Source organism: Nicotiana sylvestris, chromosome 3, assembly GCF_000393655.2.
Source record: "Nicotiana sylvestris chromosome 3, ASM39365v2, whole genome shotgun sequence".
NCBI lineage: Eukaryota > Viridiplantae > Streptophyta > Magnoliopsida > Solanales > Solanaceae > Nicotiana > Nicotiana sylvestris.
Genome location: NC_091059.1, coordinates 34,766,859 through 34,780,821, shown reverse-complemented (window position 1 = coordinate 34,780,821; position 13,963 = coordinate 34,766,859). Strand labels below are relative to the sequence as shown.

General features: G+C 37.3%; 1 protein-coding gene across 3 annotated transcripts; it reads right to left on the bottom strand.

Moving 5' to 3' along the window:
* Positions 1 to 763: 763 nt before the first annotated feature.
* LOC104243213 (uncharacterized) lies at positions 764 to 2,957 on the bottom strand. 3 transcript variants are annotated; one of them, XM_009798374.2, is made up of 6 exons: positions 2,697 to 2,957; positions 2,552 to 2,616; positions 2,286 to 2,475; positions 1,399 to 1,675; positions 1,211 to 1,288; positions 764 to 987 (listed from the first exon to the last, which is right to left on the bottom strand). In XM_009798374.2, exons 3-6 carry the CDS (start codon positions 2,468 to 2,470, stop codon positions 937 to 939), a joined length of 591 nt encoding a protein of 196 aa, XP_009796676.1. In that variant the 5' UTR covers positions 2,471 to 2,475; positions 2,552 to 2,616; positions 2,697 to 2,957; the 3' UTR covers positions 764 to 936. The 3 variants fall into 3 exon arrangements, with proteins under 3 accessions (XP_009796676.1, XP_070026824.1, XP_070026823.1); XM_070170723.1 differs by having other exon boundaries at positions 2,552 to 2,580; positions 2,697 to 2,954; XM_070170722.1 differs by lacking the exon at positions 2,697 to 2,957 and having other exon boundaries at positions 2,552 to 2,687.
* Positions 2,958 to 13,963: the final 11,006 nt, after the last annotated feature.

Sequence of the window (13,963 nt, the reverse complement as noted above, 5' to 3'; positions counted from 1 at the left end):
AGCAGCCCTTGATTCCTAGTTGCTTATTATTACACGGTATGTCATTCTTACCTATACTATTTATAGTATTCTTGTATTTTTATATTCCTAAAACTTTGTTATTATATAGTGTCATTTGCCTATGTTGGCTATTACCTTGCCTTTTTTGTTCTTGAGCTGAGGTCTACCGAAAAACAACATCTCTATCTTCATAAAGTAAGGATAAAATCTGTGTACACTCTACCCTCCCCATACCTAACTTGTGAAATTTTATTAATTTTATTGTTATATAATTTTAACAAATTAAAATGATTTTTCAGAACTAATCAGTTACTCCTAGTTCTTTTCATCAATGAAATCAACGGACTCTTGCTCTTGTTGATAGTGAGAAACTTGCATCATCTAGAATGACTTTTTAGATCTCCTTAACAGTAAAGTAATACTTCACTGTTATCGCTCTACAATAAAGACAACGAAAGGACATTATTACATGTGCAAAGAGGCAGCTAGTCTTTGGTCAAAATTTTGATGCAGCAATATCCTCATCTCTTGCCTATTTTCAGACTGCCGTATAGGAGTCATGCCTTCGCTAGTAGGCTCATCGTATTTTAAAGTCCGCATTTGAGTGATTTTCAAACGAGTCCAGTTTATCATAAAATTACTGCATTTACGCTCGAATTGTTTTTTTTTTTTTTGGGGGGGGGGGGGGGGGAATTACTTTGTTCACATTAAAAGGAATGGCACTAGAAGGGGGGGGATTACTTTGATTTCACATTAAAAGGAATGGCACTAGAACTACAAATTGTGGATAGATTTCCAATAGATACAACCATGATTCCCCATCTTCTCATCAACAGCAAATTCGTGACAACTAAATAAATAATCTGTCCCCAAAAATTGGCATGGAAAACAAAAATGTACCCCAAAAGAAAGGGAGCAGAAAGCTTAGAGCCTTTGTCATTCGGAATCGCTCTCTACGCTGCCCATGGCTTTCAACCCTCTTGGTCTCTGCACCAAAACCACCCAAGTTTCCATGTAAATAAACCAATCCCCATAAACATACAAAAAAAAATTGTTTTAACAAACTGAAGGGGGGAAAGTATTATGAAACGTCAATAAAAAAAAATTGTTTTTGAAAAACGTCAATAAAAGAGGTAAAAGAGCACCGAAAAAGGAAAAACTGAGGCAAACCCCCAAAACACACAAAAAAGAAGATAAAGCACTTTGGTACCTTTTTGGAAGTCTTCTTCTCTCTGACTTCATACCTCTCTAAAGACATATCCGTCAACCATGCTCCCGGACTCACCAACTGCACCATTTTCCGGCACCGGAGCCGACGATGAAACAAAAAAGATTCAGTCTTTACCCAACCCATATAATAAAAGGGAAAAAAAGAATCTCATAAAGTAGGGGACTTACAAGTAAAGTTCTTTGAATAAGTTTAGCCCTCTTTTTAGGTCTTTGAGGAAGTTTACAACCTTTCATAGCCATGAAATCTTCTTCTTTCTCTTTGCTTGACAAACTTATATACAACTTTGGCCAAACTATGTTATTCTCGCCGCCACTTACGGCAGCGGTATCCACCAGAATTTTGCCGTTTTCCTCCGCTGATCCTCTTGTTGTGTAACACCTTTCCTCTTTCTCCGGTGAACATGATTTTCTTGCCTCAGATCTAAGCATCGCCGATTCTAAATTCCTGCTACCAAAACACAATACCAAAAAATTATAAAGGAAAATGAAAGAAAAATTTGCAGACCTCCGATTAAAGTTTCTTATTTTCCTATTTGGGATCTAAAAAGGAAGGAAACTTTCCTTAATCCCGCACTGACCATTTTTCAGCAAGATTTTATAAATTCCTCGGGACCCAAATAAGTAAAGAAAAATATTAAAAATGTTTGTACTACGCGCTTTTTCTCCGGAGAAACAGGTTTTTTTTCAGCAAAATGTGAAGGAAACAGGAAATTTTCCAGATTGGGATAGAAAAAAGTTGCAAAAACTGCGCAGATTTCCCAATTTACTGAATTTTTTCACCAAAAATTTTGTATCTTTTCTGGGTAACCAAAAGGAAAAAAGAGGAGAGAAGATAGATTTTCTTTCCAGTTTCTCAAAAATTTCAGAAAATTTACGAACTTGAAGAAGAAAGTTTTCCAGATATTTAAAAAAGAGTTCCCAATTGGTATAGATACAGAAAAGAAACATTTCTGTATCAACAGTTTCCATTTTCTCCGGTACCCAAAAGTGAAAAAAAAACGGATTTCCCTTCCCTTCTCTTTGTTTCCAGATTTGCTCAGAGAGAATTGACAAACCTGGTAAAACGAGGAGGGGTAAGAGGGAAAAGGGTGTCTTTAGTTGCGGCGAAATGAGATGATGATATTTTGCGGCGAAATCTACAAGGTTGGGGTCCTCTGACTCTCACACATCGGAGTCTCTTTCTACTTCCCCACTGCAAACACAATACTTCTGTTTCCTCATTCTTCTCTTCCTTCTCCATCCTCCCTTTCAAAAAACAAAACATTTATTTAGATTCTCTTCAGATACAAAAAGTAAATACAAACCACAAACATCTAGTTACCTCAAGATCTGTGTTTGATACAGGAAATCCTTGAAAATACAAACCACAAGATGAGGTTTTGAGGGCTGAAATACAAGGGAATCGGAGGGGTGAATGTTTGAACATGGTAGAAGATAAGAAAAAGATGAAAACAAATACTGTATACCTCAAATTTGAAGATTTTTCATCAGAAATAAGAAGATACAGCAAAAGGGTTTCCCCAACAAGTGAAAGTTTTTTATGAAAATCAGAAAATTCCAGCACCAAATTCTTCTCTTTCGTGGTCTATATGGCTATCAATTTCGGATCAGTTCATGAGTTTGAACAAGTGTTTTTTCCGGAGACTGTTTCTTTCTGAGAGAAAACTGTCTTTGTGTATGATGAAATTGGAAAAGGTGGAGCGGGTGGGGGTTTCTTCTTCTTCCTCGTCTTCTCTCTCTGCTCTATCTCCATTTATATACACTCCAAAGAGCGCACTCGCAGCAGATTGCATATTAGCCGTCTGATTATCTAGGGGACGGCTTTGATTGTTTAACCTATGGTAACGCTCCAAGCCCATATAGATATAGGCCTAAACAGAGCGAAACCACACCAAAAGCCCATTCTTTTTGGTTGAAAAAAGGTATCTTTAGGCAAATAGCCCATCGAATTCACTGTTTACCTTTTATAGCCACTATATATAGAGAGAGCCAAATACTTAGATCTATAGATATATTGCTTCTTTTTTCTTTTTTTTTTATATAGCCAAATAATATCCTGATGTAGCCTTAGAAGAAAGACCTAATGTTATGCAAAACAACTATAATGCCAATAATATCTATGAATGTAACATAGATGGTTGTTCTGAATACAATATTCTGGTCAAATTACAACAAATGACTATGATAGTCACTGCATACCGAACTTCTCATAACTGTTCTGACCAGCTTACTACTCATGTCTTAGTAGCAGTTTCACAGGTCAATTTAAAGGATGGTGGGATACCCATCTTAGCGAAGAAGATAAGAACCAAATTCTATTAAGTGTCCGAGTTGATTCGACAGGAGAACCAATTCTTAAGGATGACCTTACCATTCCTGATTCAACCAACACCTTGATTTATGTCATTATCAAAACATTCATAGGTAGTCCAAGTATCTTTAGGGAAAGATCTTTTGTATATGTATAATCGTCAGTTATTTTTATTTAGAATGATTGAGTGGATGACTATTTAGATCAATTATTCTTGAATAAACTTTAAAACTGGCTTCAGCTGTCCATAATTATCTTGACAAAACTACTCAGTTTGACGCCCCTAAATTTTTTTTGTTACTATTAGCCAGACTCATAAAACACTACAAATATTAGCTTTAAATTATTTTTGTATTATAAAGTGGCTAGGCTTCTAATTTTTTTCAATGCCATAAAAAATTGCATAATAAAATAAGGGATTTTAACTAATTATGTATTATATTAGAAACTTATTTACTCTCACTAACTAGAGAGGTTTTAACTTAATTAAAATTTAATATATAATTTACTAATTATATACATAAATTAATTATAAATAAGAATTCTTTAATATTAGGCATTTTACATAGGTAGCTTATCCTCCCCCCTACCCCCATCACGTAACCAATTACCGAAAATCTTTTTTTGCAGAGCCTATCGTCAACCTCCCTCGCTATCAATTATTCCGATATACATGATTTCTGTTCTTCTTCTTTTTTAAAAAATAAAATAAAATAAATAAATAAACTTGTTTCCTTATTTCTTCTCCACCTACTGTTAAACACAAATCTCATTGTAGAATCTCATGCCCAATTATTTTTTTTTAAAAAAATCAAAATCTGTCACCGTTAAAACCATTCAAAAAACAACAGCAAATTCCGAAAAGATCAGCCCAACCCCTTCAATAACCATAGCTTAAGTCAGCTATAGAAAAAAGAATCTTCTATCTATATAGAATCTTCTATCTTAGGAGAAGCAAAAGCACTACATTAAGACACGTATTTTGACCACAAAAAGCCAAATGGCATTGTTAAGATAAAATAAATTATTATTTTAACTATTTTTTTTTTAATTTAAAATTTTGAATTAATTGGTTACACTACTTGAATTAATAAATATAGATCGCTTATACTTATCAATAAAAAACAAAAATACAAAAAAAATATTCTACTCAATCAAAGTGGAGTTTTAAAATTATTTTACAATCTTCTATCTATATCTTCTATTCTATCTTCTATATAGAATAGGAGAAGCAAAAGCACTACATTAAGACAAGTGTCTTAACCAAAAAAAGCCAAATGGTATTGTTAAGATAAAATAAACTACTACTCTAATTATTTTTTTTTGAATTTTAAATTTTGAATTAATTGGTTACACTACTTGAATTAATAAATAAAGATAGCTTATACTTATCAATAAAAAATAAAAAAACAACAAAATGTTTAACAATATTAAGTAATGGATAATACAATTAGATAACCAAGAAACAAATATATATAAATAGTTAGAATTATTATGAGAAAAGTCATACATATACACATAACTAAATCATAATAAAAAAATATTCATAAATGAAGAATACTAAAAAAAAATCAAATGATATCGTAAATATACATATACTAATTAAATTTCTCATCTAGGAAAATTTAGTTAGTAAATAGAACACATAATTTCATAATGAAAAGTATAAAAATATAAAGAAACTATTAGGATATTATACATAAGATAATATATTATATATAAAGCACATTTTATTATTTACTAAAAATATTAGTACGTTGTTAAGACAAAATAATAAAAGGCTTATCTTTTTATACTTTTGATGAATTCAAAATTATAATTTAGTAAACACATTATATTATTTAAATTTTCAGTAAATATAAAATGAGAAAATTAATCAAATATTATAGTAGAAATGCGTGTACGAAAAGAGGTGGATAAAGATAATTTTATAATATTTATATTTTGAATTAATTAATAAACAAAAAATATATAAATAACACTCAAGAAAATTATTGATAAATTTAGAATTTTAAACTGTACAACATAAGTATAAAAATATATATTTTCCAGAATAAGAAAATATATACGTCTGCTCTACTAGAAGAGAAGTAGTATCAAAATATTAAACCAATTGACAAGTTAATAAAAAAATCATATTAGTAAATGTATATTACTAAGTACTTGCTAATTTAATAAAGAATAAATAAGGAATAAACAAATTAGTTGATCACTATAATACTTTCTATCTTTTGATTTTGTATAGATTTTATTATATTTATGTATGCTATATTAAATAATAAAATAGTAATTAATATTTATTAAAATAATATGATATATTAGATCATAATTTTATAAGATTAATATTCCGTCAAATTATTCGCGCATCGCGCGGATTCTAACATTAGTTAGTGGTATAGAAAGGATGTGCCAAAGTAAGAGGGAGAGAGGAGAGGACAGAGGAAGATTAGAGTTGGTTTTTGTTTACCCTAAAATTTAGACAACAATCAAATTTATAATGTGGTTTTAAGGATATGTGATTTCACCTAATACCGATTGATAAATGTAAATAAGTGATGCAAATTGACAATAATATAAAGTAAACCAGCATTTGGACAGGCCTTCGAGCTCGGACACCCTCGAGCTAGTTATGCAAGAATAGTTAAAGGCATAATAAGCTGATGAACAAGAATGTAAGCTAAGAAATATTATATTGCTTTGATATTCGTGAATGTAAGGTGTCTACAAATGATGGGGACTCCTCTTTATATAGTAGAGGAATCCTAAATATGGTACAATTCTAATTACGAAAGTAAATCACATAATTGGCATAAATAACTGCCCTTGATTTGATATGTTCCGAGATTTCCGCCGTGATCTTCGACCGGTTACGAATATCTCGCTTTTCCGTTATTGTGCTTCGTTCGAAGTCTGTCACATATGGCTTCAGTCGCTGTTAGCCTCGATCTTGGCAGGCACTTCGATCTTTGGACTCGATGCCTCGTCTTCGAGCTTGGGTCTGATTCATTACGAGGCTACCCCCCTATTCGATTCCTTTATCTTGATCAGATAACACAATCAGGTAGGCCCGATTTTAATCGTATACAGATAGTCCACTCGTTTCTTGGAATGTAATAAAAATAAACGAAATGAGCCTTCGATTTTATACCTCGATCTATTATGATGTCATTCTCGTGACGTAAGCGACGGAAGCAACTAAAGCGTCGCGTCGGTACAATTCCCAAAATCATAATGAGCGTCAGTTGATGGTCGGCCACTGGTGTCTTCAAACCATCATAGCACACATTATAAATAGATCTTCTCCATAATTTTCTCAAACTTTACTTTCAAAACTTCTCTTTAATAATCAGAACACTTTACTTCCTTCAAGTTTTTCAATTATGCAAGTTCTTTGAATCCCGTTGTCTACCTTTTCTCAAAGCAACAAATCTAATTTTCCTCTTTCTCTGAATACACATAAAAATGGCAAAAACATCAAAAACCGTTCCCCAAAAGGAGAAAGCTTCTTCATCGCGGTTGGCCGACGATAAAATCTCGGTGGAGCCACGCATCGAAAAGTATATTCCCGAGGTGTGCGATCTCATTTCCGATTTCAAGGTTGAGAAACCCTCGTCGGTCCCTGGCTGATGTGAGCCAATGTCGAGATACATATGCTCGATAACTGAGGGCGACCTTTGTCTGATTTCCTTTCTTTCTTCATAGGCTTTGACACTCCATCGGGAAGCGTTTTCTAAATCCCAGGCAGATATGAACTGGTGTGAGGCCGATCTCAGAAGGCATATAGAGGAGAGAAATGCCCTAAAACTTCTCATTGAGCAAAAGGAAGAGGAGATCAAGGACCTCCGAGCTGAATTGGCAACAACTCATAAAGGGCAAACCGACCTAATTGAGCAGGTAATATAAATATTTTTGAAAGCTCGTTATGTTTATCTAGAAATGACGACTAACACTCCAATCCTGTAGGTTCAGTAGAGTGCTGAAAAGATCGAGCAGCTTCGTGAGGAGGCCAAGATGAAGGAGGTGGAGACTTTAGGATGGAAACAAAATATGGATCGCCTTGCCTCAGAGAAAGAGGCTGCTCGAGCTCAATTGTCATTGGTCGAGCATTAGCTCCAAAGTATGAAGGAGGAAAATTTGGTCCACACCAAGAAGATCGAGGAGCTTGATGCTTGATTGGCCGCTGAGCTCGCGAAGGCCGCATCTAAGGCACAAAAAACAAAGCTGATGTAGAAGTAGTTATGGTCGTCTATAGAGCTAATGCTGAACCTGCTCACGATCAAGCAAAGGAAATCTCCGATGCCGCTCAGGCTCGAGCATTCTGCGTTGCCCAGCATGCCAAATGCCAGTGTCGGAGAAACTCTCGAGGAGATTCATGCTCGTGGGTTTGACCTTGCTGCCAAGATCGAGAGTGCGAAAGTACTCGAGGCTGAAGCTAGAACGCTACTTTATTCTGATGACGATGATTCCGGGAGTGGGAGTGGGTCCGTGAGTGGAGAAGATGAAGATGAGGCTCCTAGGGAAGATTAGGCAAGTAGAATTCTTTTTTCCTTTTTTTTTGGATATTTTGTGTAGGACCCTGAGTGGTCTTTATAAGTATTTTTACATATATGAAAGATCCCTTTTCTTTCCGATTTGTCTCCAATTCTTGTTTTGTGAAAGCTTTGTTTTGCTTCCGCCTTATGACAATTCTAGTGCACTTTATAACTTGCGAGAATTTTGACTCACGTTGTTGTCTTGTAAAAATTTGGTCGGATCAGATTAGTATAGTCTCTATAATTGAGTGAGTACTTGCTCGAACTCGGAGTAGAAAAAACCCTTAGGTTTCGGTTAAGCGAAGGTGAATTTCCAAACTCAACAAAATAATGGCCCTTAGGCTCTTGAATCGGGCCGATATGGCCTTTAAAAGAGTGGCATTTTCCCCTTTTTCAGCTTAAAAAGTTTAATCATATAAAAATTTGTTATGCCGTAGCATGAGATAATTTTTTACCCAATATGGTTCAGTGTTATCGAAAAACTTTGTTATGCCTTAGCATAAGTTTGTTCGAGAGTTCAAACAATTTGGTACCTCTTAAGGTTTTCAAGGGTTGATGTTATCAAGACCCTATGTAAATTTGCCAAGGGTATCCTTTTTTAGCTGGTTTTGTGAAGATATTATAAGACCTGTTCTTATTACGGAATTCAGATGTCTTCGAACCGCGTTAGTTTGGCCGTAGCCTTAAGATTTGCCTCTTGGGCTTATTTCCCCATTATACTTCGAACTTGTTCGAAGTATTAGTCCCCGAGGGACGAGGCCTTGTCCTAAAAAATTGAAGATTTCCTTTTTAAGGTCTTATGATTTTGAAGTTTAATAATTCGGGCACGCCAATTTTCGGACAGCAGTCCCGAGTACGGGGTTAATTGCTCGAGCTTTAGTTGTGATTGGCTCTTGAGCCAGTTCTCACAATAGATCGTAAGTATGAAATTGTAAAGTAGAAATTTCACTAAGGCATGGAACATTTGGTAGGGAAAAGATACTTCTTTCAATAGATCATTCATGCGTACATGTTCTGCTATTAGGGCTCGAGTAATCTACATGGGCACAGTTCATTCGATCGTTTGACCCTTTACAAAATTTACCTATCGAGACCTTGTCGACACGAAGTATTTTCCTTGAAAACATAACATCTGAGGGTGATGCCCCCCAGTATTCGATGTTGATTGTAAAGAAGCCTTGTATACTATTGAATTGTCCCCAGGTAGCATAAATAATTCTTGCCTCATTAAAAACCTCGCCGGAAAAACCCATTTGATACAAAAACCGATCTAGGGAAAAAGAGTACAACGCATGTTTTAAAACCTGAGGTCTTAGTGTTGAAGAATTTCTCGATGTCTTCGATCGAACAACTGCAATAAGTTAGCATCAAATATAAATGAAAAAAATGAGAGAGCCATACCTTAGAAATAGTATCGTTTGAGGAGTGATATGTTCCAATTATTTGGCAATTGTTTGCCGTTAATCGTGCCAAGTTTGTAAGATCCTTTTCCGATGACTCCGACGACCCGATATGGTCTTTTCCAATTTGGGTTGCATTTCCCCTCGTTTGGATCTCGAGTGTTGAGGGTGACTTTTCTCAGAACTAAGTCCCTGATTCGAAAGTGGCGAAGATTGGTTCTTCAGTTGTAGTATCTTTCGATGCACTGTTTATGTGCTGCCATTTTGACGAGGGCGGCTTCCCATTTTTCATCCAGCAATTCGAGGCTTGTGTTCATAGCCTCGTGATTCAATTCTTCCGTCGTGTATCGAAACCAGACGCTGGGTTCTCTAACCTCGACCAGGATCAGTCCTTCAGTGCCATATACTAAGGAGAATAGTGTTGCCTCCATACTAAATTTTGATGTTTTTCGATAAACCTAAAGGACTTCAGGCAAAATTTCTCTCCATTTTCCCTTAGTATCATTCAATCTCTTTTTTAGATTCTGAATGATGGTCTTGTTTATTGATTCAGCTTGTCCGTTACCACTAGGATGATACGACGTCGATAATATCCTTTTTATTTTGTGATCCTCAAGGAACTTCATTATTTTGCTACCGACAAATTGTTTTCCATTGTCGCATACTATCTCGGCAGGTATCCCGAATCGGCATATGATGTGATCATAAATGACGTCTATAACTTCTTTCTCTCTGACTTTCTCGAAAGCTTGTGCTTATACCCACTTAGAGAAATAGTCAGTCATAAATAAAATGAACTTAACTTTACTTGGGGCCGATGGCAGAGGGCCGACGATATGCATTCCCCATTTCATGAACGGCCATGGGGACAGGACTGAATGAAGTTTCTCCCTGGGTTGGTGGATCATCGGTGCATGTCTTTGGCATTTGTCGCATTTTCGAACAAACTCCTTAGTATCTTTTTCCATACTGTCCTAATAGTATCCTGCTGTGATGACTTTGTAAACCAGTGATTCCGCACCGGAATGGTTCCCGCAAGTACCCTCGTGAATTTCTCATAGGACCTATTCGGTGTCTCCCGGACCTAAATATATTGCCAACAACCCATCGAACATCCTTCTGTACAACGTTCCATCTTCGGCCAATGTGAATCGTGTAGCTTTCGTTCGCAGAGTCCTCGATTCCTTAGGGTCTGATGGAAGCTTCCCATTCTTCAGATAATCGATATATTTGTTTCTCCAATCCTAAGTTAGGCTTGTGGAATTTATTTCGGCACGGCCTTCTTCGATTACCAACTTTGAAAGTTGCACGACAGTCCCCGAGCTAATTTCGTCATCCTCGACCGATGACCCCAAATTTGCAAGGGCATCGGCCTCACTGTTACGCTCTCGAGGACATATTGTAGGGTCCATTCGTTGAACTAGTGTAGGGTTACCTGTAGTTTGTCCAAGTACCTCTGCATTCGATCTTCTCGGACCTCGAATGTTTTGTTGACTTGGTTAACCATGAGTAAGGAATCACACTTGGCCTCGATGACCTCTGCTCCCAAACTTTTAGCCAGCTCGAGACCTGCAATCATGGCCTCATACTCGACCCTCATTATTCGTCAACCTAGGGGTTTTGATAGATTGTCTAATTATATTACCTGTGGGCAGATTCAAAACGATGCCTAGACCGGACCCCTTCACATTTGAAGCACCATCCGTGAAAAGGGTCCACACCCCCAAGGATGTACCCGATTTGAGCAATAGTTCCTTTTCGACCTGGGGTACGTGGGCTCACATGAAGTCGACCACGAAGTCTGCTAAGATTTGAGACTTGACAGTCATTCGGGGCTGATACTCGATATCGTACCCACTAATTTCGATGGCCCATTTGGCCAATGGGCCCGAGAGTTTGGGCTTATGCAAAATGTTGCGAAGGGGATAAGTGGTTACAACACAAATTGGGTGACTTTGAAAATACGGTTTTAATTTCCTAGAGGCACTTATTAGAGCAAGCGCTAATTTTTCTAAGTGTTGGTACCGGGTTTCGGCTTCACCTAAAGTTCGGCTAATGTAGTAAACAGAAAAGTGCGTACCTTGCTCTTCCCAAACTAGGATACCACTAACCGTAACTTTCGAGACTGCCAAATATAAGTAGAGTTGCTCGTCCGCTTTTGGAGTATGAAGCAATGGTGGGCTTGAAAGATACCACTTTAATTCTTCCAATGCCTATTGGCATTACGGGGTCCAAGTGAAATTGTTCTTATTTTGAGCAGTGACAAAAATTTGTGACTTCGATCAGAAGACCTTGAGATGAACCGACTTAAAGCAGCTATCTGCCCTGTTAATCTTTGTACGGCCTTAACGATGTCCACGACTCTGATGTTGTATTTTCTCAATATGTCGAAGGTTTCCTGCAAATGTGTCAAATGGTCCTCTGTGCGTGGGGACTTAAATAGCTTGTCATCAATATAAACCTCCATTGATTTACCTATTTGTTCTTCGAACATTCGATTTACTAGGCGTTGATAAGTAGCACTGCATTTTTTAGCCCAAACGACATTACATTATAGAAATAACTACCGTACTTAGTAATAAACGAATTCTTTTCCTGATCCTCCAGGTTCATTTGTATTTGGTTGTACCCGGAGTAGGCATCGAGAAAACTGAGAATCTCGTGGCCGGCCGCGGCTTGCGATCGATATTCGGCAGAGGACATGAGTCCTTAGGGCATGCTTTGTTTAAGTCTTTGTAGTCTATGCACATTCTAAGTTTATTCCCCTTCTTGTGGACTACAACTACGTTAACTAACCATTCGGGATATTTTACTTCTCGGATGGATCCTATTTTGAGAAGTTTGGTTACCTCGTCCTTGATGAATGCATGCTTTACCTTAGACCGTGGCCTTATCTTTTGCTTTACCGGTTTGAACTATGGGCCCAAACTCAATCGATGAGTGGTGATCTCCGATGGGATCCCTGTCATGTCAAGGTGGGACTAAGTAAAACAATCCATATTTTTAATAAGGAAGTTAATGAGTTTTTTCATGAGCTCGGGAGTTAACCCCGTGCCCAAGTATACCTTTCGATCGAGAAGATGCTCGATTAGTATGACTTGTTCCAGCTCTTCGACCATTGACTTCGTGGCATCGAAATTGTCAGGGATTACGAAGGTTCGGGGTATCATATAATCATCATCCTCTAGAGTTTCTTGCTGTTCCGATCTGGTCGAAGCTGGCGACTGTGGTTGCTATTTGACTTCCTGCTTTTCCTTCGATTTTGGTCCCTTTGTTGATGTTAGTGTCGATACTGGTATTACCTCATCAATTGCAAATATCTCTTTGGATGTTGGTTGTTTGCTGTACACCGTTTTGATTCCTTCCGGTGTTGGGAATTTCAAAACTTGATAAAGCATTGAAGGTACTTCCTGTTCGTTTTTCCTATTTGCATCCAGTCTTTGAAGTGATTTTTGGCTCGGTCACTCAAGAACTCTCGAAGGTGACCCTCATTGAATAAACGAGCTACCTCCTCCCTTAATTGTCTGCAGTCTTCGGTTCTTTGACATGGTTTCCATTGTATTTGCACATTTGATTCGGATTCCTTTGAGCTAGATCGATCTGTAGGGGTCTGGGCCACCTAGTATCCTTTATTCATCCAATGGCTGACATAATACCTGAAGCATCGACGCTGAAGTTGTATTCCGATAACTGTGGTGCTTATTTAGGCTCGACATGTTTATCAAAGACACTCTTACTCATGAGCCCTTGGGAATTTTGACCTCGACTATTCTTTCGATCAATTCAAACGGGATTACGTCCCGGTCTGTTGTTTCTACGATCTGTTCTATAAGGTTAGTACCAATCTCTGTTCGATCGGGGCTCTTTGTCAATGTCTCTTTGAATCCTGTCTTCGGATCTATTTGGGTAAATGGAACCGGACGGGGCTCCTAACTGAGCATTCTCAACTCTGATCTTTGACTGGTATCGATTATGCACATCGACCCAGGTCACCGCTGGATATTCAATCAAATTCTGCTTTAGTTGACGTGATGCTACCGAACTTCGCTCGTTCAAACCCTGAGTAAAGGCTTGGACATCCCAATCATCGGTAACCGAGGGTAGGTCCATGCGTTCCATCTGAAATCGAGATACGAATTCCCTTAGCATCTCATTGTCCTTTTGTCTCACTTTGAAGAGGTTTGACTTCCTAGTCGCGACCTTTATTGCTCCAGCGTGTGCCTTTACAAATGAGTTGGCAAGCATGGCAAAAGAATCGATGGAATTGGGTGGCAAATTGCGGTACCATATCATTGCCCCCTTCAATAAAGTTTCTCCAAATTTTTTTCAACAGAACATATTCAATTTCATCGTCTTCTATGTCATTTCCTTTTTTTGCGCACGTATAAGAATTGACATGCTCATTAGGATCAGTGGTTCCATTGTACTTGGGAATTTCTAGCATGCAGAACTTCTTCGAAATGGGCTTCAGAGCCGCACCTTGGTGGGAA

Bases quoted from the DNA above. Each gene is read 5' to 3' on its own strand.
- LOC104243213 (XM_009798374.2), bottom strand. From the start codon at position 2,470: ATGGAGAAGGAAGAGAAGAATGAGGAAACAGAAGTATTGTGTTTGCAG. The intron at 1,676-2,285 runs GTTTGTCAATTC...TTTTGGTAGCAG, and splicing joins ACCCCTCCTCGTTTTACCAG to GAATTTAGAATCGGCGATGC. The intron at 988-1,210 runs GTACCAAAGTGC...GTTTTGGTGCAG, and splicing joins AGAAGAAGACTTCCAAAAAG to AGACCAAGAGGGTTGAAAGC.